General features: G+C 44.5%; 2 protein-coding genes across 2 annotated transcripts in view; both read right to left on the bottom strand.

Moving 5' to 3' along the window:
• Nucleotides 1–12: 12 nt before the first annotated feature.
• The window catches only part of slc2a9l2 (solute carrier family 2 member 9, like 2), a 104207-nt gene continuing 79078 nt past the window's right edge, over nt 13–25141 (bottom strand). Inside the window, exons 8-10 of the mRNA XM_061875647.1 lie at nt 14102–14199; nt 10342–10469; nt 13–511 (exon numbers count right to left, since the gene is read on the bottom strand). Of these exons, the coding sequence (XP_061731631.1) occupies nt 431–511; nt 10342–10469; nt 14102–14199 (307 nt within the window). The 3' untranslated portion in view covers nt 13–430. The remainder of the gene's footprint in view (nt 512–10341; nt 10470–14101; nt 14200–25141) is intronic.
• On the bottom strand, nt 856–2753 carry LOC133569952 (keratin-associated protein 5-1-like). The gene is made up of 2 exons (XM_061922508.1): nt 1576–2753; nt 856–1497 (listed from the first exon to the last, which is right to left on the bottom strand). Exons 1-2 carry the CDS (start codon nt 1902–1904, stop codon nt 918–920), a joined length of 909 nt encoding a protein of 302 aa, XP_061778492.1. The 5' UTR covers nt 1905–2753; the 3' UTR covers nt 856–917.

The following is a 25141-nucleotide window of genomic DNA, read 5'->3' as shown; positions in this document are numbered from 1 at the left end:
CTGGTCCGTCAACACAGGACCCACTGACTTGAAGACTATATTTAGCTTTCTCTGCGGGCTCCACCATAAAGAAAATAAAGAAAGCCAGGAACCATTTGAGGAAAGGTGAAGCTGACATCACAACAAAGTCCAACCTTGTGTTCCCCGCACGAAAAGGAGCAGGGAGGCTTTTCTCACTGGATGAAAATGACAGTTTTTGAAACCCAAAAAAGATATCAGGTAAAAATGTATGAATATGATCATTTTATACACCGTACATTCCAGACCATAAGGTGTACCAAATAATAAGGCGCACTGCCGATCACCTTTTTCCATGTCTAAGACGCATATTATTATTATTATTATTTATTTAGTGTGGTCTACATAACATGTCATGGTGCTTCTCTGCTCAAAATGTTGCATAGATGATGTTTTACACACCATCTTCAACTCACTTTCTGACAGTCTCTTCAGGATGCACCCTTCTGTGGGCGCTCTTATGTATGTGCCTCCACTTGGACAGTGTCTTCTCCTTGTTGTAGCGGTGTAGCGTGCAAGGACGGGAGTGGAAGAAGTGTCAAAAGATGGCGCTAACTGTTTTAATGACATTCACACTTTACTTCCATCAATAACGGAGCAGCATCTCCTCATCCGTGGCTCACTAGTGCAACAACAACACCCGAAATGTGTCCTGTGACCGGAACTCTCTAATAAGTAAAGTTCCTTGGGTGAATAATGTAAAGTCACTACACCGGTATGTTTTAGTGCTTTTATGGTGAGTTTACTGACACTAAACTTTACACTACTTTATATTAAAATGGTAACAGTGGAGGATGAATGTCACATAACAAGAAGATAGAGAAGAAGAAGAAGAAGAAGAAGAAGAAGAAGAAGAAGAAGAAGAAGAAGAAGCTTATCCACCACGGTGTCGACACCGACTACAAAGGCAGAGGCACACCATTTTTCAGGACAGGTGACATGTAAACAACACAACCACCGTGTCCATGTCTTCTTGTAGTCATGTGTCTCTTACAACACTGTTGACCACACCTTGTACAGGTGACATGTAAACAACACTGTTGACCACACCTTGTACAGGTGACATGTAAACAACACTGTTGACCACACCTTGCACAGGTGACATGTAAACAACACTGTTGACCACACCTTGTACAGGTGACATGTAAACAACACTGTTGACCACACCTTGTACAGGTGACATGTAAACAACACTGTTGACCACACCTTGCACAGGTGACATGTAAACAACACTGTTGACCACACCTTGTACAGGTGACATGTAAACAACACTGTTGACCACACCTTGCACAGGTGACATGTAAACAACACTGTTGACCACACCTTGTACAGGTGACATGTAAACAACACTGTTGACCACACCTTGTACAGGTGACATGTAAACAACACTGTTGACCACACCTTGTACAGGTGACATGTAAACAACACTGTTGACCACACCTTGCACAGGTGACATGTAAACAACACTGTTGACCACACCTTGCACAGGTGACATGTAAACAACACTGTTGACCACACCTTGCACAGGTGACATGTAAACAACACTGTTGACCACACCTTGTACAGGTGACATGTAAACAACACTGTTGACCACACCTTGCACAGGTGACATGTAAACAACACAACCACCCTGTCCATGACTTCCTGTCCAACAGGAAGTCCAGATAGACCAGACCTGATGAAATGTGACAAAGTATGTGAGCCTGGTCTCCAGAAGTGCTCCCGTCGCCTAGCAACCAGGACAACTTGAATGTGTTGGGAATTACTCGACACTGCAAGACTTGCTCAGCCAATATCAAAAATTGCACTGGGAGCTTTTTATCTAATCTCCCAAAGCTTTTTTTTTTTTTTTTTTTTTTTTTTAAATCCAAAATTAGATTTTTCATTTTCTGTCCGTATGTCTTCTGGTGGGTTGCACTCAAGTGTTAAAAGATTTATGACAAGGTGCCAGCTTGATTCGGAAAACTAGTAGACTTTCATGTGCAACTGAAAAAAATGTTCCATCCATCCATCCATCCATTTACTACCGCTTATTCCCTTGGGGGTGGCGGGGGGCGCTGCTGCCTATCTCAGCTACAATCGGGCGGAAGGCAGAGGGCCAAAATATACAAAAGGCAAAAGCAGTGAAGTTGTCATCTTGTTGAATTGCTAAATAAAAAGAGAATACAATGATTCTCAAGTCCTTGGGTGTTGGACTAGATGCTCACCAAACACTGCAAAGAGTGCGTCAAAAACTATACTTTCACAAAATAAAAGAATGTTTTAATGTAAGGTTGTGATCCAGATTATGTTTACAAATATATAAAGATGTGATAGTTAGCTTTGTTGTGTCATAAAAAGGGTGTTACTAAGCGCCTGGAATGTTCTCATCATAGAGTTCATCGCCTCGGCGCTGACAGAATGTTCTCATCATAGAGTTCATCGTCTCGGCGCTCACAGAATGTTCTCATCATAGAGTTCATCGTCTCGGCGCTGACAGAATGTTCTCATCATAGAGTTCATCGTCTCGGCGCTCACAGAATGTTCTCATCATAGAGTTCATCGTCTCGGCGCTCACAGAATGTTCTCATCATAGAGTTCATCGTCTCGGCGCTCACAGAATGTTCTCATCATAGAGTTCATCGTCTCGGCGCTCACAGAATGTTCTCATCATAGAGTTCATCGTCTCGGCGCTCACAGAATGTTCTCATCGTAGAGTTCATCGTCTCGGCGCTCACAGAATGTTCTCATCATAGAGTTCATCGTCTCGGCGCTCACAGAATGTTCTCATCATAGAGTTCATCGTCTCGGCGCTCACAGAATGTTCTCATCGTAGAGTTCATCGTCTCGGCGCTCACAGAATGTTCTCATCGTAGAGTTCATCGTCTCGGCGCTCACAGAATGTTCTCATCGTAGAGTTCATCGTCTCGGCGCTCACAGAATGTTCTCATCATAGAGTTCATCGTCTCGGCGCTCACAGAATGTTCTCATCATAGAGTTCATCGTCTCGGCGCTCACAGAATGTTCTCATCATAGAGTTCATCGTCTCGGCGCTGACAGAATGTTCTCATCATAGAGTTCATCGTCTCGGCGCTCACAGAATGTTCTCATCATAGAGTTCATCGTCTCGGCGCTCACAGAATGTTCTCATCATAGAGTTCATCGTCTCGGCGCTCACAGAATGTTCTCATCATAGAGTTCATCGTCTCGGCGCTCACAGAATGTTCTCATCATAGAGTTCATCGTCTCGGCGCTCACAGAATGTTCTCATCATAGAGTTCATCGTCTCGGCGCTCACAGAATGTTCTCATCGTAGAGTTCATCGTCTCGGCGCTCACAGAATGTTCTCATCGTAGAGTTCATCGTCTCGGCGCTCACAGAATGTTCTCATCGTAGAGTTCATCGTCTCGGCGCTCACAGAATGTTCTCATCGTAGAGTTCATCGTCTCGGCGCTCACAGAATGTTCTCATCGTAGAGTTCATCGCCTCGGCGCTGACAGAATGTTCTCATCATAGAGTTCATCGTCTCGGCGCTCACAGAATGTTCTCATCATAGAGTTCATCGTCTCGGCGCTCACAGAATGTTCTCATCATAGAGTTCATCGTCTCGGCGCTCACAGAATGTTCTCATCATAGAGTTCATCGTCTCGGCGCTCACAGAATGTTCTCATCGTAGAGTTCATCGTCTCGGCGCTCACAGAATGTTCTCATCGTAGAGTTCATCGTCTCGGCGCTCACAGAATGTTCTCATCGTAGAGTTCATCGTCTCGGCGCTCACAGAATGTTCTCATCATAGAGTTCATCGTCTCGGCGCTCACAGAATGTTCTCATCATAGAGTTCATCGCCTCGGCGCTGACAGAATGTTCTCATCATAGAGTTCATCGTCTCGGCGCTCACAGAATGTTCTCATCATAGAGTTCATCGTCTCGGCGCTCACAGAATGTTCTCATCATAGAGTTCATCGTCTCGGCGCTCACAGAATGTTCTCATCATAGAGTTCATCGTCTCGGCGCTCACAGAATGTTCTCATCATAGAGTTCATCGTCTCGGCGCTCACAGAATGTTCTCATCATAGAGTTCATCGTCTCGGCGCTCACAGAATGTTCTCATCATAGAGTTCATCGTCTCGGCGCTCACAGAATGTTCTCATCATAGAGTTCATCGTCTCGGCGCTCACAGAATGTTCTCATCATAGAGTTCATCGTCTCGGCGCTCACAGAATGTTCTCATCATAGAGTTCATCGTCTCGGCGCTCACAGAATGTTCTCATCATAGAGTTCATCGTCTCGGCGCTCACAGAATGTTCTCATCGTAGAGTTCATCGTCTCGGCGCTCACAGAATGTTCTCATCGTAGAGTTCATCGTCTCGGCGCTCACAGAATGTTCTCATCGTAGAGTTCATCGTCTCGGCGCTCACAGAATGTTCTCATCGTAGAGTTCATCGTCTCGGCGCTCACAGAATGTTCTCATCGTAGAGTTCATCGCCTCGGCGCTGACAGAATGTTCTCATCATAGAGTTCATCGTCTCGGCGCTCACAGAATGTTCTCATCATAGAGTTCATCGTCTCGGCGCTCACAGAATGTTCTCATCATAGAGTTCATCGTCTCGGCGCTCACAGAATGTTCTCATCATAGAGTTCATCGCCTCGGCGCTGACAGAATGTTCTCATCATAGAGTTCATCGTCTCGGCGCTCACAGAATGTTCTCATCATAGAGTTCATCGTCTCGGCGCTCACAGAATGTTCTCATCATAGAGTTCATCGTCTCGGCGCTCACAGAATGTTCTCATCATAGAGTTCATCGTCTCGGCGCTCACAGAATGTTCTCATCATAGAGTTCATCGTCTCGGCGCTCACAGAATGTTCTCATCATAGAGTTCATCGTCTCGGCGCTCACAGAATGTTCTCATCATAGAGTTCATCGTCTCGGCGCTCACAGAATGTTCTCATCATAGAGTTCATCGTCTCGGCGCTCACAGAATGTTCTCATCATAGAGTTCATCGTCTCGGCGCTCACAGAATGTTCTCATCATAGAGTTCATCGTCTCGGCGCTCACAGAATGTTCTCATCATAGAGTTCATCGTCTCGGCGCTCACAGAATGTTCTCATCATAGAGTTCATCGTCTCGGCGCTCACAGAATGTTCTCATCATAGAGTTCATCGTCTCGGCGCTCACAGAATGTTCTCATCATAGAGTTCATCGTCTCGGCGCTCACAGAATGTTCTCATCGTAGAGTTCATCGTCTCGGCGCTCACAGAATGTTCTCATCGTAGAGTTCATCGTCTCGGCGCTCACAGAATGTTCTCATCGTAGAGTTCATCGTCTCGGCGCTCACAGAATGTTCTCATCATAGAGTTCATCGTCTCGGCGCTCACAGAATGTTCTCATCATAGAGTTCATCGTCTCGGCGCTCACAGAATGTTCTCATCATAGAGTTCATCGTCTCGGCGCTCACAGAATGTTCTCATCATAGAGTTCATCGCCTCGGCGCTGACAGAATGTTCTCATCATAGAGTTCATCGTCTCGGCGCTCACAGAATGTTCTCATCATAGAGTTCATCGTCTCGGCGCTCACAGAATGTTCTCATCATAGAGTTCATCGTCTCGGCGCTGACAGAATGTTCTCATCATAGAGTTCATCGTCTCGGCGCTCACAGAATGTTCTCATCATAGAGTTCATCGTCTCGGCGCTGACAGAATGTTCTCATCATAGAGTTCATCGTCTCGGCGCTCACAGAATGTTCTCATCATAGAGTTCATCGTCTCGGCGCTCACAGAATGTTCTCATCATAGAGTTCATCGTCTCGGCGCTCACAGAATGTTCTCATCATAGAGTTCATCGTCTCGGCGCTCACAGAATGTTCTCATCATAGAGTTCATCGTCTCGGCGCTCACAGAATGTTCTCATCGTAGAGTTCATCGTCTCGGCGCTCACAGAATGTTCTCATCGTAGAGTTCATCGTCTCGGCGCTCACAGAATGTTCTCATCGTAGAGTTCATCGTCTCGGCGCTCACAGAATGTTCTCATCGTAGAGTTCATCGTCTCGGCGCTCACAGAATGTTCTCATCGTAGAGTTCATCGTCTCGGCGCTCACAGAATGTTCTCATCGTAGAGTTCATCGCCTCGGCGCTGACAGAATGTTCTCATCATAGAGTTCATCGTCTCGGCGCTCACAGAATGTTCTCATCATAGAGTTCATCGTCTCGGCGCTCACAGAATGTTCTCATCATAGAGTTCATCGTCTCGGCGCTCACAGAATGTTCTCATCATAGAGTTCATCGTCTCGGCGCTCACAGAATGTTCTCATCGTAGAGTTCATCGTCTCGGCGCTCACAGAATGTTCTCATCGTAGAGTTCATCGTCTCGGCGCTCACAGAATGTTCTCATCATAGAGTTCATCGTCTCGGCGCTCACAGAATGTTCTCATCATAGAGTTCATCGCCTCGGCGCTGACAGAATGTTCTCATCATAGAGTTCATCGTCTCGGCGCTCACAGAATGTTCTCATCATAGAGTTCATCGTCTCGGCGCTCACAGAATGTTCTCATCATAGAGTTCATCGTCTCGGCGCTCACAGAATGTTCTCATCATAGAGTTCATCGTCTCGGCGCTCACAGAATGTTCTCATCATAGAGTTCATCGTCTCGGCGCTCACAGAATGTTCTCATCATAGAGTTCATCGTCTCGGCGCTCACAGAATGTTCTCATCATAGAGTTCATCGTCTCGGCGCTCACAGAATGTTCTCATCATAGAGTTCATCGTCTCGGCGCTCACAGAATGTTCTCATCATAGAGTTCATCGTCTCGGCGCTCACAGAATGTTCTCATCATAGAGTTCATCGTCTCGGCGCTCACAGAATGTTCTCATCATAGAGTTCATCGTCTCGGCGCTCACAGAATGTTCTCATCGTAGAGTTCATCGTCTCGGCGCTCACAGAATGTTCTCATCGTAGAGTTCATCGTCTCGGCGCTCACAGAATGTTCTCATCGTAGAGTTCATCGTCTCGGCGCTCACAGAATGTTCTCATCGTAGAGTTCATCGTCTCGGCGCTCACAGAATGTTCTCATCGTAGAGTTCATCGCCTCGGCGCTGACAGAATGTTCTCATCATAGAGTTCATCGTCTCGGCGCTCACAGAATGTTCTCATCATAGAGTTCATCGTCTCGGCGCTCACAGAATGTTCTCATCATAGAGTTCATCGTCTCGGCGCTCACAGAATGTTCTCATCATAGAGTTCATCGCCTCGGCGCTGACAGAATGTTCTCATCATAGAGTTCATCGTCTCGGCGCTCACAGAATGTTCTCATCATAGAGTTCATCGTCTCGGCGCTCACAGAATGTTCTCATCATAGAGTTCATCGTCTCGGCGCTCACAGAATGTTCTCATCATAGAGTTCATCGTCTCGGCGCTCACAGAATGTTCTCATCATAGAGTTCATCGTCTCGGCGCTCACAGAATGTTCTCATCATAGAGTTCATCGTCTCGGCGCTCACAGAATGTTCTCATCATAGAGTTCATCGTCTCGGCGCTCACAGAATGTTCTCATCATAGAGTTCATCGTCTCGGCGCTCACAGAATGTTCTCATCATAGAGTTCATCGTCTCGGCGCTCACAGAATGTTCTCATCATAGAGTTCATCGTCTCGGCGCTCACAGAATGTTCTCATCATAGAGTTCATCGTCTCGGCGCTCACAGAATGTTCTCATCATAGAGTTCATCGTCTCGGCGCTCACAGAATGTTCTCATCATAGAGTTCATCGTCTCGGCGCTCACAGAATGTTCTCATCATAGAGTTCATCGTCTCGGCGCTCACAGAATGTTCTCATCGTAGAGTTCATCGTCTCGGCGCTCACAGAATGTTCTCATCGTAGAGTTCATCGTCTCGGCGCTCACAGAATGTTCTCATCATAGAGTTCATCGTCTCGGCGCTCACAGAATGTTCTCATCATAGAGTTCATCGTCTCGGCGCTCACAGAATGTTCTCATCATAGAGTTCATCGTCTCGGCGCTCACAGAATGTTCTCATCATAGAGTTCATCGTCTCGGCGCTCACAGAATGTTCTCATCATAGAGTTCATCGCCTCGGCGCTGACAGAATGTTCTCATCATAGAGTTCATCGTCTCGGCGCTCACAGAATGTTCTCATCATAGAGTTCATCGTCTCGGCGCTCACAGAATGTTCTCATCATAGAGTTCATCGTCTCGGCGCTGACAGAATGTTCTCATCATAGAGTTCATCGTCTCGGCGCTCACAGAATGTTCTCATCATAGAGTTCATCGTCTCGGCGCTCACAGAATGTTCTCATCATAGAGTTCATCGTCTCGGCGCTCACAGAATGTTCTCATCATAGAGTTCATCGTCTCGGCGCTCACAGAATGTTCTCATCATAGAGTTCATCGTCTCGGCGCTGACAGAATGTTCTCATCATAGAGTTCATCGTCTCGGCGCTCACAGAATGTTCTCATCATAGAGTTCATCGTCTCGGCGCTCACAGAATGTTCTCATCATAGAGTTCATCGTCTCGGCGCTCACAGAATGTTCTCATCATAGAGTTCATCGTCTCGGCGCTCACAGAATGTTCTCATCATAGAGTTCATCGTCTCGGCGCTCACAGAATGTTCTTGCCGTCAACGCTGGTCAGTTTTTTAGGGCATTAGGGCAAGTCACTAGGGTGGTGGGGGGAATGCCACCTTTCAGTTGGAGCTAAAATACAAGATCCTCTGTTAAGTGTTCACAGTTCACAAAAAAGTCACCATTTTCTGTGATTGTTGGATTATGTTTAGAACTATCTATATAGATGTGATAGTTTGGTTTCTTTTGTCAGAAAAAGTAAGATCAGAACGACAGCAATCTCATGCGTCCTTGGTACATTTTATTCTATGTTTTGCTGCATGTTCTTTTTGTTGATGTAGATGTGTTTTTTGAAATGGCAGTGCCACCATTTATACTGTATTTACTGTATATATATGTATGTATGTACATTGAACAGCTCCACTGAAGGATCATGTTGCGGAAGGCCGTTTGTGAGTTGTCCAGTGAAAGGTTGTACAAATACTAGTTCAAATCCACTACTAGTCACAAAGCAAATGTGTCAGAAAAACAGGCATTCTGCAGATCCTGGCATTAGTGACAGGGCAGCACGGTGGAGCAGTGGTTAGAGTTCATGTCTCACTGTGAGAAGGTCCTGGGTTCGATTTACTAGCTCAGGGTCTTTCGGTGTGAAGTTTGCATGTTCACCCTGTGACTGCACGGGTCTCTCCAGGTACTCTGGCTTCCTCACACCTCCAGAAACATGCACCTGGGGATAGGCCCCTCCCACCTCCAAAGACATGCACCTGGGGATAGGCCCCTCCCACCTCCAAAGACATGCACCCCGGGATAGGCCCCTCCCACCTCTAAAGACATGCTCCTGGGGATAGGCCCCTCCCACCTCCAAAGACATGCACCTGGGGACAGGCCCCTCCCACCTCCAAAGACATGCACCTGGGGATAGGCCCCTCCCACCTCCAAAGACATTCACCTGGGGATAGGCCCCTCCCACCTCCAAAGACATGCACCTGGGGATAGGCCCCTCCCACCTCCAAAGACATGCACCTGGGGATAGGTTGATTGGCAACACTAAATGGTCCCTAGTGTGTGAATTAGTGAATGTTGTCTATCTGTGTTGGCCCTGTGATGAGGTGGTGACTTGTCCAGGGTGTACCCCGCCTTCCGCCCGATTGTAGCTGGGATAGGCACCCGCACACCCCGCAACCCAAAAAGGGAATAAGCGGTAGGAAATGGATGGACGGATGTTTGACTCCTTCTGTATGATGTCCAACATGGGAGTGTGGTGTGGTAACTCACCTGTATGATCTCCAACATGGGAGTGTGGTGTGGTAACTCACCTGTATGATGTCCAACATGGGAGTGTGGTGTGGTAACTCACCTGTATGATCTCCAACATGGGAGTGTGGTGTGGTAACTCACCTGTATGATGTCCAACATGGGAGTGTGGTGTGGTAACTCACCTGTATGATCTCCAATATGGGAGTGTGGTGTGGTAACTCACCTGTATGATCTCCAATATGGGAGTGTGGTGTGGTAACTCACCTGTATGATCTCCAATATGGGAGTGTGGTGTGGTAACTCACCTGTATGATGTCCAACATGGGAGTGTGGTGTGGTAACTCACCTGTATGATGTCCAACATGGGAGTGTGGTGTGGTAACTCACCTGTATGATCTCCAATATGGGAGTGTGGTGTGGTAACTCACCTGTATGATCTCCAACATGGGAGTGTGGTGTGGTAACTCACCTGTATGATCTCCAATATGGGAGTGTGGTGTGGTAACTCACCTGTATGAAGGGAAACAAGAGACCCACGGTGAAGTTGGCCAGCCAGTTGACAGTTCCTGCGATCATGAAGGCAGCAGGTCTGTAGGCTTGCTCGAACAGTTCCCCCGTCAGGATGAAGGGGATGCCTCCTGTAGCCAGCATCAGCAGTTAATAAGTTAGTTAGTCAGTTAGTTAGTCAGTTAGTTAGTTAGTTAGTTAGTTAGTTAGTTAGTTAGTTAGTTAGTTAGTTAGTTAGTTAGTATGACCTGCTCACCGTCTTCGCTTTCAACGGGCTTTGCCAATGGTGAATATAAACGAGGACATACTTGACTTTCACTTTGCTCTGGAGCAGCTCTTGTGCATTGCCGCCTATTTGCCACCTATTTGCCACCTATTTGCCACCTATTTGCCGCCTATTTGCCACCTATTTGCCACCTATTTGCCACCTATTTGCCACCTATTTGCCGCCTATTTGCCACCTATTTGCCGCCTATTTGCCACCTATTTGCCACCTATTTGCCACCTATTTGCCACCTATTTGCCACCTATTTGCCACCTATTTGCCGCCTATTTGCCACCTATTTGCCACCTATTTGCCACCTATTTGCCACCTATTTGCCACCTATTTGCCACCTATTTGCCACCTATTTGCCACCTATTTGCCGCCTATTTGCCACCTATTTGCCACCTATTTGCCACCTATTTGCCACCTATTTGCCACCTATTTGCCACCTATTTGCCACCTATTTGCCACCTATTTGCCGCCTATTTGCCACCTATTTGCCACCTATTTGCCACCTATTTGCCACCTATTTGCCACCTATTTGCCGCCTATTTGCCACCTATTTGCCACCTATTTGCCACCTATTTGCCACCTATTTGCCACCTATTTGCCACCTATTTGCCACCTATTTGCCGCCTATTTGCCACCTATTTGCCACCTATTTGCCACCTATTTGCCACCTATTTGCCACCTATTTGCCACCTATTTGCCACCTATTTGCCACCTGTTCCACTTCAACTCCCCCATGAATTCTGGACCTTCAGTCAATGGAAATACAGAACTGTACTGACAATTTACGTTCGGTTAACTCTGTTATGATCCACTGCCCGGATAATATTCTGTTTGGGTTTTTTGAGTCACTTGTGTTTTCTGTTGGTTTTGGACTCCTTGGGTTCCCGTTTGTGCACCTGAGTTACCATAGTTACTTATTATTGTCACCTGCAGCTTGTGTTCCAGACGCGCACCTGTTTGCAATCACTGACATTATTTAAGCCTGTCTTTGCCAGTCAGTCAGTCTGGCTTCTTTACTTTGCGTCTCGCGACTATCACGTAAGGTTTTATTTGTCTCCTAGTCCTCTGCTAGTTATCTTAGTCTGTGCTAAGTGTAGCCTTAGCTTCCGGTGCACTCAGCACCTTATCCAGTCGGTTTGTTTTCAGTCTTGTACCTGCTCTGTGTTGTTTTTACTATTAAATCAAGTCTTTACCTGCAAGTCTTGCCCGGATTCGTCATTTGCATCCTGGGAGAACAAAAACCTGCATCACCATGCGACCCGGTCGTGACAAACTCACTTGTATTGCCAATACCGTATTTTCCGGACTACAAGGCGGACTTAAAATCCTTTTTTTTTTTTTCTCAAAACTTGACAGTGCGCCTTATGACCCGGTGCACTCAATGTACGGAGTAATTCTGGTTGTGCTGACCAACCTTGAAGCTTTTTTATTTGATACATGGTGAAATGATAAGTGTGACCAGTAGATGGCAGTCACACATAAGAGATACGTGTAGACTGCAATATGACTCAAGGAAACAACACCAACATGTTAAATGTTCCATTGAAAATATAGAACATTACACACGGCGTTCAAAAATCTATGAAAATGTTTTAGTAGGACTTTGGTAAGCTATGAAGCCACACCGCTTGATGGATTGTACTGTGCTTCAACATAGGAGTATTATTATGCTGTGTCTATAAGGTAAGACATATTATCTGCTGTTTTGTTTCACTATATTATGCAAAAGCAACTTTTCTTACCGTCTGGTACCTGCTGATCTGTATTTGGGATCTGCATATGTCCTTAAAAATGTATGCGTGCGTCGACCTTTGTAGTCTGTAACGACTCCGTAGTGCATAAGCTTCTTCTTATTCTCTATCTTCTTGTTATGTGACATTCATCCTCCACTGTTTCCATTTCTAATATAAAGTAGTGTAAAGTTCTTACTTATATCTGTCAGTAAACTCACCATGAAAGCACTAAAACATACCGGTGTAGTGACTTTACATTATTCACCCAAGGAACTTTACTTATTAGAGAGTTCCGGGAGATGATGGGGAGAAGACGCTGTCAAAGTGGAGGCACGTAAACCAGAGCGCCCACAAAAGGGTGCATCCTGAAGAGACTGTCAGAAAGTGAGTTGAAGATGATGTGTAAAACATCATCTATGCAACATTTTGAGCAAAGAAGCACCATGACATGTTATGTAGACCACAAGGAAGTCTTTTACATTGAGAAAATAATCATCATCCTAATATGACTCCCTTAATACGCCTTGTAATTGGGTGCGCCTTATAAATGAACTAAAATGTGAAAATAGACCATTTCTCTGCAGTGCGCCTTAAAGTCCAGTGCGCCTTATGGTCCGCTTTAAGACAACTAATTAACAGCCGCTGTGTGTGACGTCATCTCCCGCTGAACAAATGGTGGATTTAGGCCACTCCCCCATTTTGACAACACAAACCTCCGCTGACCACCCCCAATAGATGCTGGAGATTACTACTGGTCATGCTTATTATAGCATAAATAACAGAGGAACATGCTTATTATGGCTTAAATAACAGAGGAACATGCTTATTATAGCATAAATAACAGAGAAACATGCTTATTATAGCATAAATAACAGAGGAACATGCTTATTATGGCTTAAATAACAGAGGAACATGCTTATTATGGCTTAAATAACAGAGGAACATGCTTATTATAGCATAAATAACAGAGAAACATGCTTATTATAGCATAAATAACAGAGGAACATGCTTATTATGGCTTAAATAACAGAGGAACATGCTTATTATAGCATAAATAACAGAGAAACATGCTTATTATAGCATAAATAACAGAGGAACATGCTTATTATAGCATAAATAACAGAGGAACATGCTTATTATAGCACAAATAACAGAGAAACATGCTTATTATAGCATAAATAACAGAGGAACATGCTTATTATGGCTTAAATAACAGAGGAACATGCTTATTATGGCATAAATAACAGAGGAACATGCTTATTATGGCATAAATAACAGAGGAACATGCTTATTATAGCATAAATAACAGAGAAACATGCTTATTATAGCATAAATAACAGAGGAACATGCTTATTATAGCATAAATAACAGAGGAACATGCTTATTATAGCATAAATAACAGAGGAACATGCTTATTATAGCATAAATAACAGAGGAACATGCTTATTATAGCATAAATAACAGAGGAACATGCTTATTATAGCATAAATAACAGAGGAACATGCTTATTATGGCTTGAATAACAGAGGAACATGCTTATTATGGCATAAATAACAGAGGAACATGCTTATTATAGCATAAATAACAGAGGAACATGCTTATTATGGCTTGAATAACAGAGGAACATGCTTATTATGGCATAAATAACAGAGGAACATGCTTATTATAGCATAAATAACAGAGGAACATGCTTATTATGGCTTAAATAACAAAGTGAAAGTAAGGAGAAGTAGGATGGTAAGAAAAGGATTACCTGGCCCCGAGCAGAAAGAAGCAATAACAGCCAGTATGCAGGCGAAGCTGAGGTATGGCATCCATGACACACTGTCCTGCAAGAGAAATGGTGTGGCGCTGACTCATGATTCAACTACAACAACTTTGTGCCATAACTACAAAATCACACCTGACTGATGTTTTATAAGAAGCTCTGGCACATAGGGCCTGGTCTACTGAATCACACCTGACTGATGTTTTATAAGAAGCTCTGGCACATAGGGCCTGGTCTACTCAATCACACCTGACTGATGTTTTATAAGAAGCTCTGGCACATAGGGCCTGGTCTACTCAATCACACCTGACTGATGTTTTATAAGAAGCTCTGGCACATAGGGCCTGGTCTACTCAATCACACCTGACTGATGTTTTATAAGAAGCTCTGGCACATAGGGCCTGGTCTACTCAATCACACCTGACTGATGTTTTATAAGAAGCTCTGGCACATAGGGCCTGGTCTACTGAAGGTTTGCATCAGAGGTGGGTAGAGTAGCCAGAAATTGTACTCAAGTAAGAGTACTGTTACTTTAGAGATGTATTACTCAAGTAAAAGTAAGGAGTAGTCACCCAAATATTTATTTGAGTAAAAGTAAAAAGTATGTTGTGAAAAAACTACTCAAGTACTGAGTAACTGATGAGTAACATGTTTGTTTAATGATGAAGGCAACAAGTAATGCACAAAAATATAAGAATTGCAATGAACAAATTCAGAGTCAGGAATATCTCTTAAGCAACTGAAACAATAATATATCAGAATCAGAAATACTTTAATAATCCCAGGGGAAAATGTTTTATTATCATTATAATATTATATTAAAATATATTAAGTGATAATACATTAAAATAAAAACAAATAAGGCAAATTGAGCCTCAATAACGTAACAGCACCATAGGCTCAGTAGGCAGAGATTTACAAAGGAAAATAACAAGTTAGACTTTAAGCAAATCATAAAGTCTGACAGGTGTGGCCTGCACCTGGGAACACAGGTGACCTTCTGATTGCTGTTTATATGCATGCCTGAGTGTGTGTGTGTGTGTGTGTGTGTGTGTGTGTGTGTGTGTGTGTGTGTGTGTGTGTGTGTGTGTGTGTGCGTGCGTGCGTGCGTGCGTGCGTGCGTGCGTGCGTGCGTGCGTGCGTGCGTGCGTGCGTGCGTGCGTGCGTGTGTGTGTGTGTGTCAGGCTGCAGTACGTTAATAAATGATACCCAAACTACGTACATTTCACAGTGATTCATAGCAGGGAAGCTAACATTAGCCCGCGGTGACAGCCAATATATCTACTGACCTTACTTACCACCAAGTGTTTCCTCAAATTTGGCGTTGAGTTGATGTAAGCTGGAATGTACACTTGTTTGGGGAGACACATACTGTATGACAACGCCCTACATAAGTCTTGTTTGGGGAGACACATACTGTATGACAACGCCCTACATAAGTCTTGTTTGGGGAGACACATACTGTATGACAACGCCCTACATAAGTCTTGTTTGGGGAGACACATACTGTATGACAACGCCCTACATAAGTCTTGTTTGGGGAGACACATACTGTATGACAACGCCCTACATAAGTCTTGTTTGGGGAGACACATACTGTATGACAACGCCCTACATAAGTCTTGTTTGGGGAGACACATACTGTATGACAACGCCCTACATAAGTCTTGTTTGGGGAGACACATACTGTATGACAACGCCCTACATAAGTCTTGTTTGGGGAGACACATACTGTATGACAACGCCCTACATAACTCTTGTTTGGGGAGACACATACTGTATGACAACGCCCTACATAACTCTTGTTTGGGGAGACACATACTGTATGACAACGCCCTACATAACTCTTGTTTGGGGAGACACATACTGTATGACAACGCCCTACATAACTCTTGTTTGGGGACACACATACTGTATGACAACGCCCTACATAAGTCTTGTTTGGGGAGACACATACTGTATGACAACACCCTACATAACTCTTGTTTGGGGAGACACATACTGTATGACAACGCCCTACATAAGTCTTGTTTGGGGAGACACATACTGTATGACAACGCCCTACATAAGTCTTGTTTGGGGAGACACATACTGTATGACAACGCCCTACATAAGTCTTGTTTGGGGAGACACATACTGTATGACAACACCCTACATAAGTCTTGTTTGGGAGACACATACTGTATGACAACGCCCTACATAACTCTTGTTTGGGGAGACACATACTGTATGACAACGCCCTACATAACTCTTGTTTGGGGAGACACATACTGTATGACAACGCCCTACATAAGTCTTGTTTGGGGAGACACATACTGTATGACAACGCCCTACATAAGTCTTGTTTGGGGAGACACATACTGTATGACAACACCCTACATAAGTCTTGTTTGGGGAGACACATACTGTATGACAACGCCCTACATAACTCTTGTTTGGGAGACACATACTGTATGACAACACCCTACATAAGTCTTGTTTGGGGAGACACATACTGTATGACAACGCCCTACATAACTCTTGTTTGGGGAGACACATACTGTATGACAACGCCCTACATAAGTCTTGTTTGGGGAGACACATACTGTATGACAACGCCCTACATAAGTCTTGTTTGGGGAGACACATACTGTATGACAACGCCCTACATAACTCTTGTTTGGGGAGACACATACTGTATGACAACGCCCTACATAACTCTTGTTTGGGGAGACACATACTGTATGACAACGCCCTACATAAGTCTTGTTTGGGGAGACACATACTGTATGACAACGCCCTACATAACTCTTGTTTGGGGAGACACATACTGTATGACAACGCCCTACATAAGTCTTGTTTGGGGAGACACATACTGTATGACAACGCCCTACATAAGTCTTGTTTGGGGAGACACATACTGTATGACAACGCCCTACATAAGTCTTGTTTGGGGAGACACATACTGTATGACAACGCCCTACATAACTCTTGTTTGGGGAGACACATACTGTATGACAACGCCCTACATAAGTCTTGTTTGGGGAGACACATACTGTATGACAACGCCCTACATAAGTCTTGTTTGGGGAGACACATACTGTATGACAACGCCCTACATAAGTCTTGTTTGGGGAGACACATACTGTATGACAACGCCCTACATAAGTCTTGTTTGGGGAGACACATACTGTATGACAACGCCCTACATAACTCTTGTTTGGGGAGACACATACTGTATGACAACGCCCTACATAACTCTTGTTTGGGGAGACACATACTGTATGACAACGCCCTACATAAGTCTTGTTTGGGGAGACACATACTGTATGACAACGCCCTACATAAGTCTTGTTTGGGGAGACACATACTGTATGACAACGCCCTACATAAGTCTTGTTTGGGGAGACACATACTGTATGACAACACCCTACATAAGTCTTGTTTGGGGAGACACATACTGTATGACAACGCCCTACATAACTCTTGTTTGGGGAGACACATACTGTATGACAACGCCCTACATAACTCTTGTTTGGGGAGACACATACTGTATGACAACGCCCTACATAAGTCTTGTTTGGGGAGACACATACTGTATGACAACGCCCTACATAAGTCTTGTTTGGGGAGACACATACTGTATGACAACACCCTACATAAGTCTTGTTTGGGGAGACACATACTGTATGACAACGCCCTACATAACTCTTGTTTGGGGAGACACATACTGTATGACAACACCCTACATAAGTCTTGTTTGGGGAGACACATACTGTATGACAACGCCCTACATAACTCTTGTTTGGGGAGACACATACTGTATGACAACGCCCTACATAAGTCTTGTTTGGGGAGACACATACTGTATGACAACGCCCTACATAAGTCTTGTTTGGGGAGACACATACTGTATGACAACGCCCTACATAACTCTTGTTTGGGGAGACACATACTGTATGACAACGCCCTACATAACTCTTGTTTGGGGAGACACATACTGTATGACAACGCCCTACATAAGTCTTGTTTGGGGAGACACATACTGTATGACAACGCCCTACATAACTCTTGTTTGGGGAGACACATACTGTATGACAACGCCCTACATAAGTCTTGTTTGGGGAGACACATACTGTATGACAACGCCCTACATAAGTCTTGTTTGGGGAGACACATACTGTATGACAACGCCCTACATAAGTCTTGTTTGGGGAGACACATACTGTATGACAACGCCCTACATAACTCTTGTTTGGGGAGACACATACTGTATGACAACGCCCTACATAAGTCTTGTTTGGGGAGACACATACTGTATGACAACGCCCTACATAAGTCTTGTTTGGGGAGACACATACTGTATGACAACGCCCTACATAAGTCTTGTTTGGGGAGACACATACTGTATGACAACGCCCTACATAAGTCTTGTTTGGGGAGACACATACTGTATGACAACGCCCTACATAACTCTTGTTTGGGGAGACACATACTGTATGACAACGCCCTACATAACTCTTGTTTGGGGAGACACATACTGTATGACAACGCCCTACATAACTCTTGTTTGGGGAGACACATACTGTATGACAACGCCCTACATAACTCTTGTTTGGGGACACACATACTGTATGACAACGCCCTACATAAGTCTTGTTTGGGGAGACACATACTGTATGACAACACCCTACATAACTCTTGTTTGGGGAGACACATACTGTATGACAACGCCCTACATAAGTCTTGTTTGGGGAGACACATACTGTATGACAACGCCCTACATAAGTCTTGTTTGGGGAGACACATACTGTATGACAACGCCCTACATAAGTCTTGTTTGGGGAGACACATACTGTATGACAACACCCTACATAAGTCTTGTTTGGGGAGACACATACTGTATGACAACGCCCTACATAACTCTTGTTTGGGGAGACACATACTGTATGACAACGCCCTACATAACTCTTGTTTGGGGAGACACATACTGTATGACAACGCCCTACATAAGTCTTGTTTGGGGAGACACATACTGTATGACAACGCCCTACATAAGTCTTGTTTGGGGAGACACATACTGTATGACAACACCCTACATAAGTCTTGTTTGGGGAGACACATACTGTATGACAACGCCCTACATAACTCTTGTTTGGGGAGACACATACTGTATGACAACACCCTACATAAGTCTTGTTTGGGGAGACACATACTGTATGACAACGCCCTACATAACTCTTGTTTGGGGAGACACATACTGTATGACAACGCCCTACATAAGTCTTGTTTGGGGAGACACATACTGTATGACAACGCCCTACATAACTCTTGTTTGGGGAGACACATACTGTATGACAACGCCCTACATAAGTCTTGTTTGGGGAGACACATACTGTATGACAACGCCCTACATAAGTCTTGTTTGGGGAGACACATACTGTATGACAACGCCCTACATAAGTCTTGTTTGGGGAGACACATACTGTATGACAACGCCCTACATAACTCTTGTTTGGGGAGACACATACTGTATGACAACGCCCTACATAACTCTTGTTTGGGGAGACACATACTGTATGACAACGCCCTACATAAGTCTTGTTTGGGAGACACATACTGTATGACAACGCCCTACATAACTCTTGTTTGGGGAGACACATACTGTATGACAACGCCCTACATAAGTCTTGTTTGGGGAGACACATACTGTATGACAACGCCCTACATAAGTCTTGTTTGGGGAGACACATACTGTATGACAACGCCCTACATAAGTCTTGTTTGGGGAGACACATACTGTATGACAACGCCCTACATAACTCTTGTTTGGGGAGACACATACTGTATGACAACGCCCTACATAAGTCTTGTTTGGGGAGACACATACTGTATGACAACGCCCTACATAAGTCTTGTTTGGGGAGACACATACTGTATGACAACGCCCTACATAAGTCTTGTTTGGGGAGACACATACTGTATGACAACGCCCTACATAAGTCTTGTTTGGGGAGACACATACTGTATGACAACGCCCTACATAACTCTTGTTTGGGGAGACACATACTGTATGACAACGCCCTACATAACTCTTGTTTGGGGAGACACATACTGTATGACAACGCCCTACATAAGTCTTGTTTGGGGAGACACATACTGTATGACAACGCCCTACATAAGTCTTGTTTGGGGAGACACATACTGTATGACAACGCCCTACATAAGTCTTGTTTGGGGAGACACATACTGTATGACAACACCCTACATAAGTCTTGTTTGGGGAGACACATACTGTATGACAACGCCCTACATAACTCTTGTTTGGGGAGACACATACTGTATGACAACGCCCTACATAACTCTTGTTTGGGGAGACACATACTGTATGACAACGCCCTACATAAGTCTTGTTTGGGGAGACACATACTGTATGACAACGCCCTACATAAGTCTTGTTTGGGGAGACACATACTGTATGACAACACCCTACATAAGTCTTGTTTGGGGAGACACATACTGTATGACAACGCCCTACATAACTCTTGTTTGGGGAGACACATACTGTATGACAACACCCTACATAAGTCTTGTTTGGGGAGACACATACTGTATGACAACGCCCTACATAACTCTTGTTTGGGGAGACACATACTGTATGACAACGCCCTACATAAGTCTTGTTTGGGGAGACACATACTGTATGACAACGCCCTACATAAGTCTTGTTTGGGGAGACACATACTGTATGACAACGCCCTACATAACTCTTGTTTGGGGAGACACATACTGTATGACAACGCCCTACATAAGTCTTGTTTGGGGAGACACATACTGTATGACAACGCCCTACATAAGTCTTGTTTGGGGAGACACATACTGTATGACAACGCCCTACATAACTCTTGTTTGGGGAGACACATACTGTATGACAACGCCCTACATAAGTCTTGTTTGGGGAGACACATACTGTATGACAACGCCCTACATAAGTCTTGTTTGGGGAGACACATACTGTATGACAACGCCCTACATAAGTCTTGTTTGGGGAGACACATACTGTATGACAACGCCCTACATAACTCTTGTTTGGGGAGACACATACTGTATGACAACGCCCTACATAAGTCTTGTTTGGGGAGACACATACTGTATGACAACGCCCTACATAAGTCTTGTTTGGGGAGACACATACTGTATGACAACGCCCTACATAAGTCTTGTTTGGGGAGACACATACTGTATGACAACGCCCTACATAAGTCTTGTTTGGGGAGACACATACTGTATGACAACGCCCTACATAACTCTTGTTTGGGGAGACACATACTGTATGACAACGCCCTACATAACTCTTGTTTGGGGAGACACATACTGTATGACAACGCCCTACATAAGTCTTGTTTGGGGAGACACATACTGTATGACAACGCCCTACATAACTCTTGTTTGGGGAGACACATACTGTATGACAACGCCCTACATAAGTCTTGTTTGGGGAGACACATACTGTATGACAACGCCCTACATAAGTCTTGTTTGGGGAGACACATACTGTATGACAACGCCCTACATAAGCTCTTGTTTGGGGAGACACATACTGTATGACAACGCCCTACATAAGTCTTGTTTGGGGAGACACATACTGTATGACAACGCCCTACATAACTCTTGTTTGGGGAGACACATACTGTATGACAACGCCCTACATAAGTCTTGTTTGGGGAGACACATACTGTATGACAACGCCCTACATAAGTCTTGTTTGGGGAGACACATACTGTATGACAACGCCCTACATAAGTCTTGTTTGGGGAGACACATACTGTATGACAACGCCCTACATAAGTCTTGTTTGGGGAGACACATACTGTATGACAACGCCCTACATAACTCTTGTTTGGGGAGACACATACTGTATGACAACGCCCTACATAACTCTTGTTTGGGGAGACACATACTGTATGACAACGCCCTACATAAGTCTTGTTTGGGAGACACATACTGTATGACAACGCCCTACATAAGTCTTGTTTGGGGAGACACATACTGTATGACAACGCCCTACATAAGTCTTGTTTGGGGAGACACATACTGTATGACAACGCCCTACATAAGTCTTGTTTGGGGAGACACATACTGTATGACAACGCCCTACATAACTCTTGTTTGGGGAGACACATACTGTATGACAACGCCCTACATAAGTCTTGTTTGGGGAGACACATACTGTATGACAACGCCCTACATAACTCTTGTTTGGGGAGACACATACTGTATGACAACGCCCTACATAAGTCTTGTTTGGGGAGACACATACTGTATGACAACGCCCTACATAAGTCTTGTTTGGGGAGACACATACTGTATGACAACGCCCTACATAAGTCTTGTTTGGGGAGACACATACTGTATGACAACGCCCTACATAAGTCTTGTTTGGGGAGACACATACTGTATGACAACGCCCTACATAACTCTTGTTTGGGGAGACACATACTGTATGACAACGCCCTACATAACTCTTGTTTGGGGAGACACATACTGTATGACAACGCCCTACATAACTCTTGTTTGGGGAGACACATACTGTATGACAACGCCCTACATAACTCTTGTTTGGGGAGACACATACTGTATGACAACGCCCTACATAAGTCTTGTTTGGGGAGACACATACTGTATGACAACGCCCTACATAAGTCTTGTTTGGGGAGACACATACTGTATGACAACGCCCTACATAAGTCTTGTTTGGGGAGACACATACTGTATGACAACGCCCTACATAAGTCTTGTTTGGGGAGACACATACTGTATGACAACGCCCTACATAACTCTTGTTTGGGGAGACACATACTGTATGACAACGCCCTACATAAGTCTTGTTTGGGGAGACACATACTGTATGACAACGCCCTACATAACTCTTGTTTGGGGAGACACATACTGTATGACAACGCCCTACATAAGTCTTGTTTGGGGAGACACATACTGTATGACAACGCCCTACATAACTCTTGTTTGGGGAGACACATACTGTATGACAACGCCCTACATAACTCTTGTTTGGGGAGACACATACTGTATGACAACGCCCTACATAAGTCTTGTTTGGGGAGACACATACTGTATGACAACGCCCTACATAACTCTTGTTTGGGGAGACACATACTGTATGACAACGCCCTACATAAGTCTTGTTTGGGAGAGACACATACTGTATGACAACGCCCTACATAAGTCTTGTTTGGGGAGACACATACTGTATGACAACGCCCTACATAAGTCTTGTTTGGGGAGACACATACTGTATGACAACGCCCTACATAACTCTTGTTTGGGGAGACACATACTGTATGACAACGCCCTACATAACTCTTGTTTGGGGAGACACATACTGTATGACAACGCCCTACATAAGTCTTGTTTGGGGAGACACATACTGTATGACAACGCCCTACATAACTCTTGTTTGGGGAGACACATACTGTATGACAACGCCCTACATAAGTCTTGTTTGGGGAGACACATACTGTATGACAACGCCCTACATAACTCTTGTTTGGGGAGACACATACTGTATGACAACGCCCTACATAAGTCTTGTTTGGGGAGACACATACTGTATGACAACGCCCTACATAAGTCTTGTTTGGGGAGACACATACTGTATGACAACGCCCTACATAAGTCTTGTTTGGGGAGACACATACTGTATGACAACGCCCTACATAAGTCTTGTTTGGGGAGACACATACTGTATGACAACGCCCTACATAACTCTTGTTTGGGGAGACACATACTGTATGACAACGCCCTACATAACTCTTGTTTGGGGAGACACATACTGTATGACAACGCCCTACATAAGTCTTGTTTGGGGAGACACATACTGTATGACAACGCCCTACATAACTCTTGTTTGGGGAGACACATACTGTATGACAACGCCCTACATAACTCTTGTTTGGGGAGACACATACTGTATGACAACGCCCTACATAAGTCTTGTTTGGGGAGACACATACTGTATGACAACGCCCTACATAACTCTTGTTTGGGGAGACACATACTGTATGACAAGGCCCTACATAAGTCTTGTTTGGGGAGACACATACTGTATGACAACGCCCTACATAAGTCTTGTTTGGGGAGACACATACTGTATGACAACGCCCTACATAAGTCTTGTTTGGGGAGACACATACTGTATGACAACGCCCTACATAACTCTTGTTTGGGGAGACACATACTGTATGACAACGCCCTACATAACTCTTGTTTGGGGAGACACATACTGTATGACAACGCCCTACATAAGTCTTGTTTGGGGAGACACATACTGTATGACAAGGCCCTACATAAGTCTTGTTTGGGGAGACACATACTGTATGACAACGCCCTACATAAGTCTTGTTTGGGGAGACACATACTGTATGACAACGCCCTACATAAGTCTTGTTTGGGGAGACACATACTGTATGACAACGCCCTACATAACTCTTGTTTGGGGAGACACATACTGTATGACAAGGCCCTACATAAGTCTTGTTTGGGGAGACACATACTGTATGACAACGCCCTACATAAGTCTTGTTTGGGGAGACACATACTGTATGACAACGCCCTACATAAGTCTTGTTTGGGGAGACACATACTGTATGACAACGCCCTACATAAGTCTTGTTTGGGGAGACACATACTGTATGACAACGCCCTACATAAGTCTTGTTTGGGGAGACACATACTGTATGACAACGCCCTACATAATCTTGTTTGGGGAGACACATACTGTATGACAACGCCCTACATAAGCTCTTGTTTGGGGAGACACATACTGTATGACAACGCCCTACATAAGTCTTGTTTGGGGAGACACATACTGTATGACAACGCCCTACATAAGTCTTGTTTGGGGAGACACATACTGTATGACAACGCCCTACATAAGTCTTGTTTGGGGAGACACATACTGTATGACAACGCCCTACATAACTCTTGTTTGGGGAGACACATACTGTATGACAACGCCCTACATAAGTC

This window comes from Nerophis ophidion, linkage group LG16 (genome assembly GCF_033978795.1).
Source record: "Nerophis ophidion isolate RoL-2023_Sa linkage group LG16, RoL_Noph_v1.0, whole genome shotgun sequence".
In the NCBI taxonomy this organism is placed as follows: Eukaryota; Metazoa; Chordata; class Actinopteri; order Syngnathiformes; family Syngnathidae; genus Nerophis; species Nerophis ophidion.
Note: the sequence above shows the minus strand (reverse complement) of the source record. Positions and strands in the feature narration are given on the sequence as shown.

Bases quoted from the DNA above. Each gene is read 5' to 3' on its own strand.
- LOC133569952 (XM_061922508.1), bottom strand. From the start codon at position 1,904: ATGAAAAATCTAATTTTGGATTTAAAAAAAAAAAAAAAAAAAAAAAAA. The intron at 1,498-1,575 runs GTGTGGTCAACA...CACCTGTGCAAG, and splicing joins TTACATGTCACCTGTACAAG to GTGTGGTCAACAGTGTTGTT.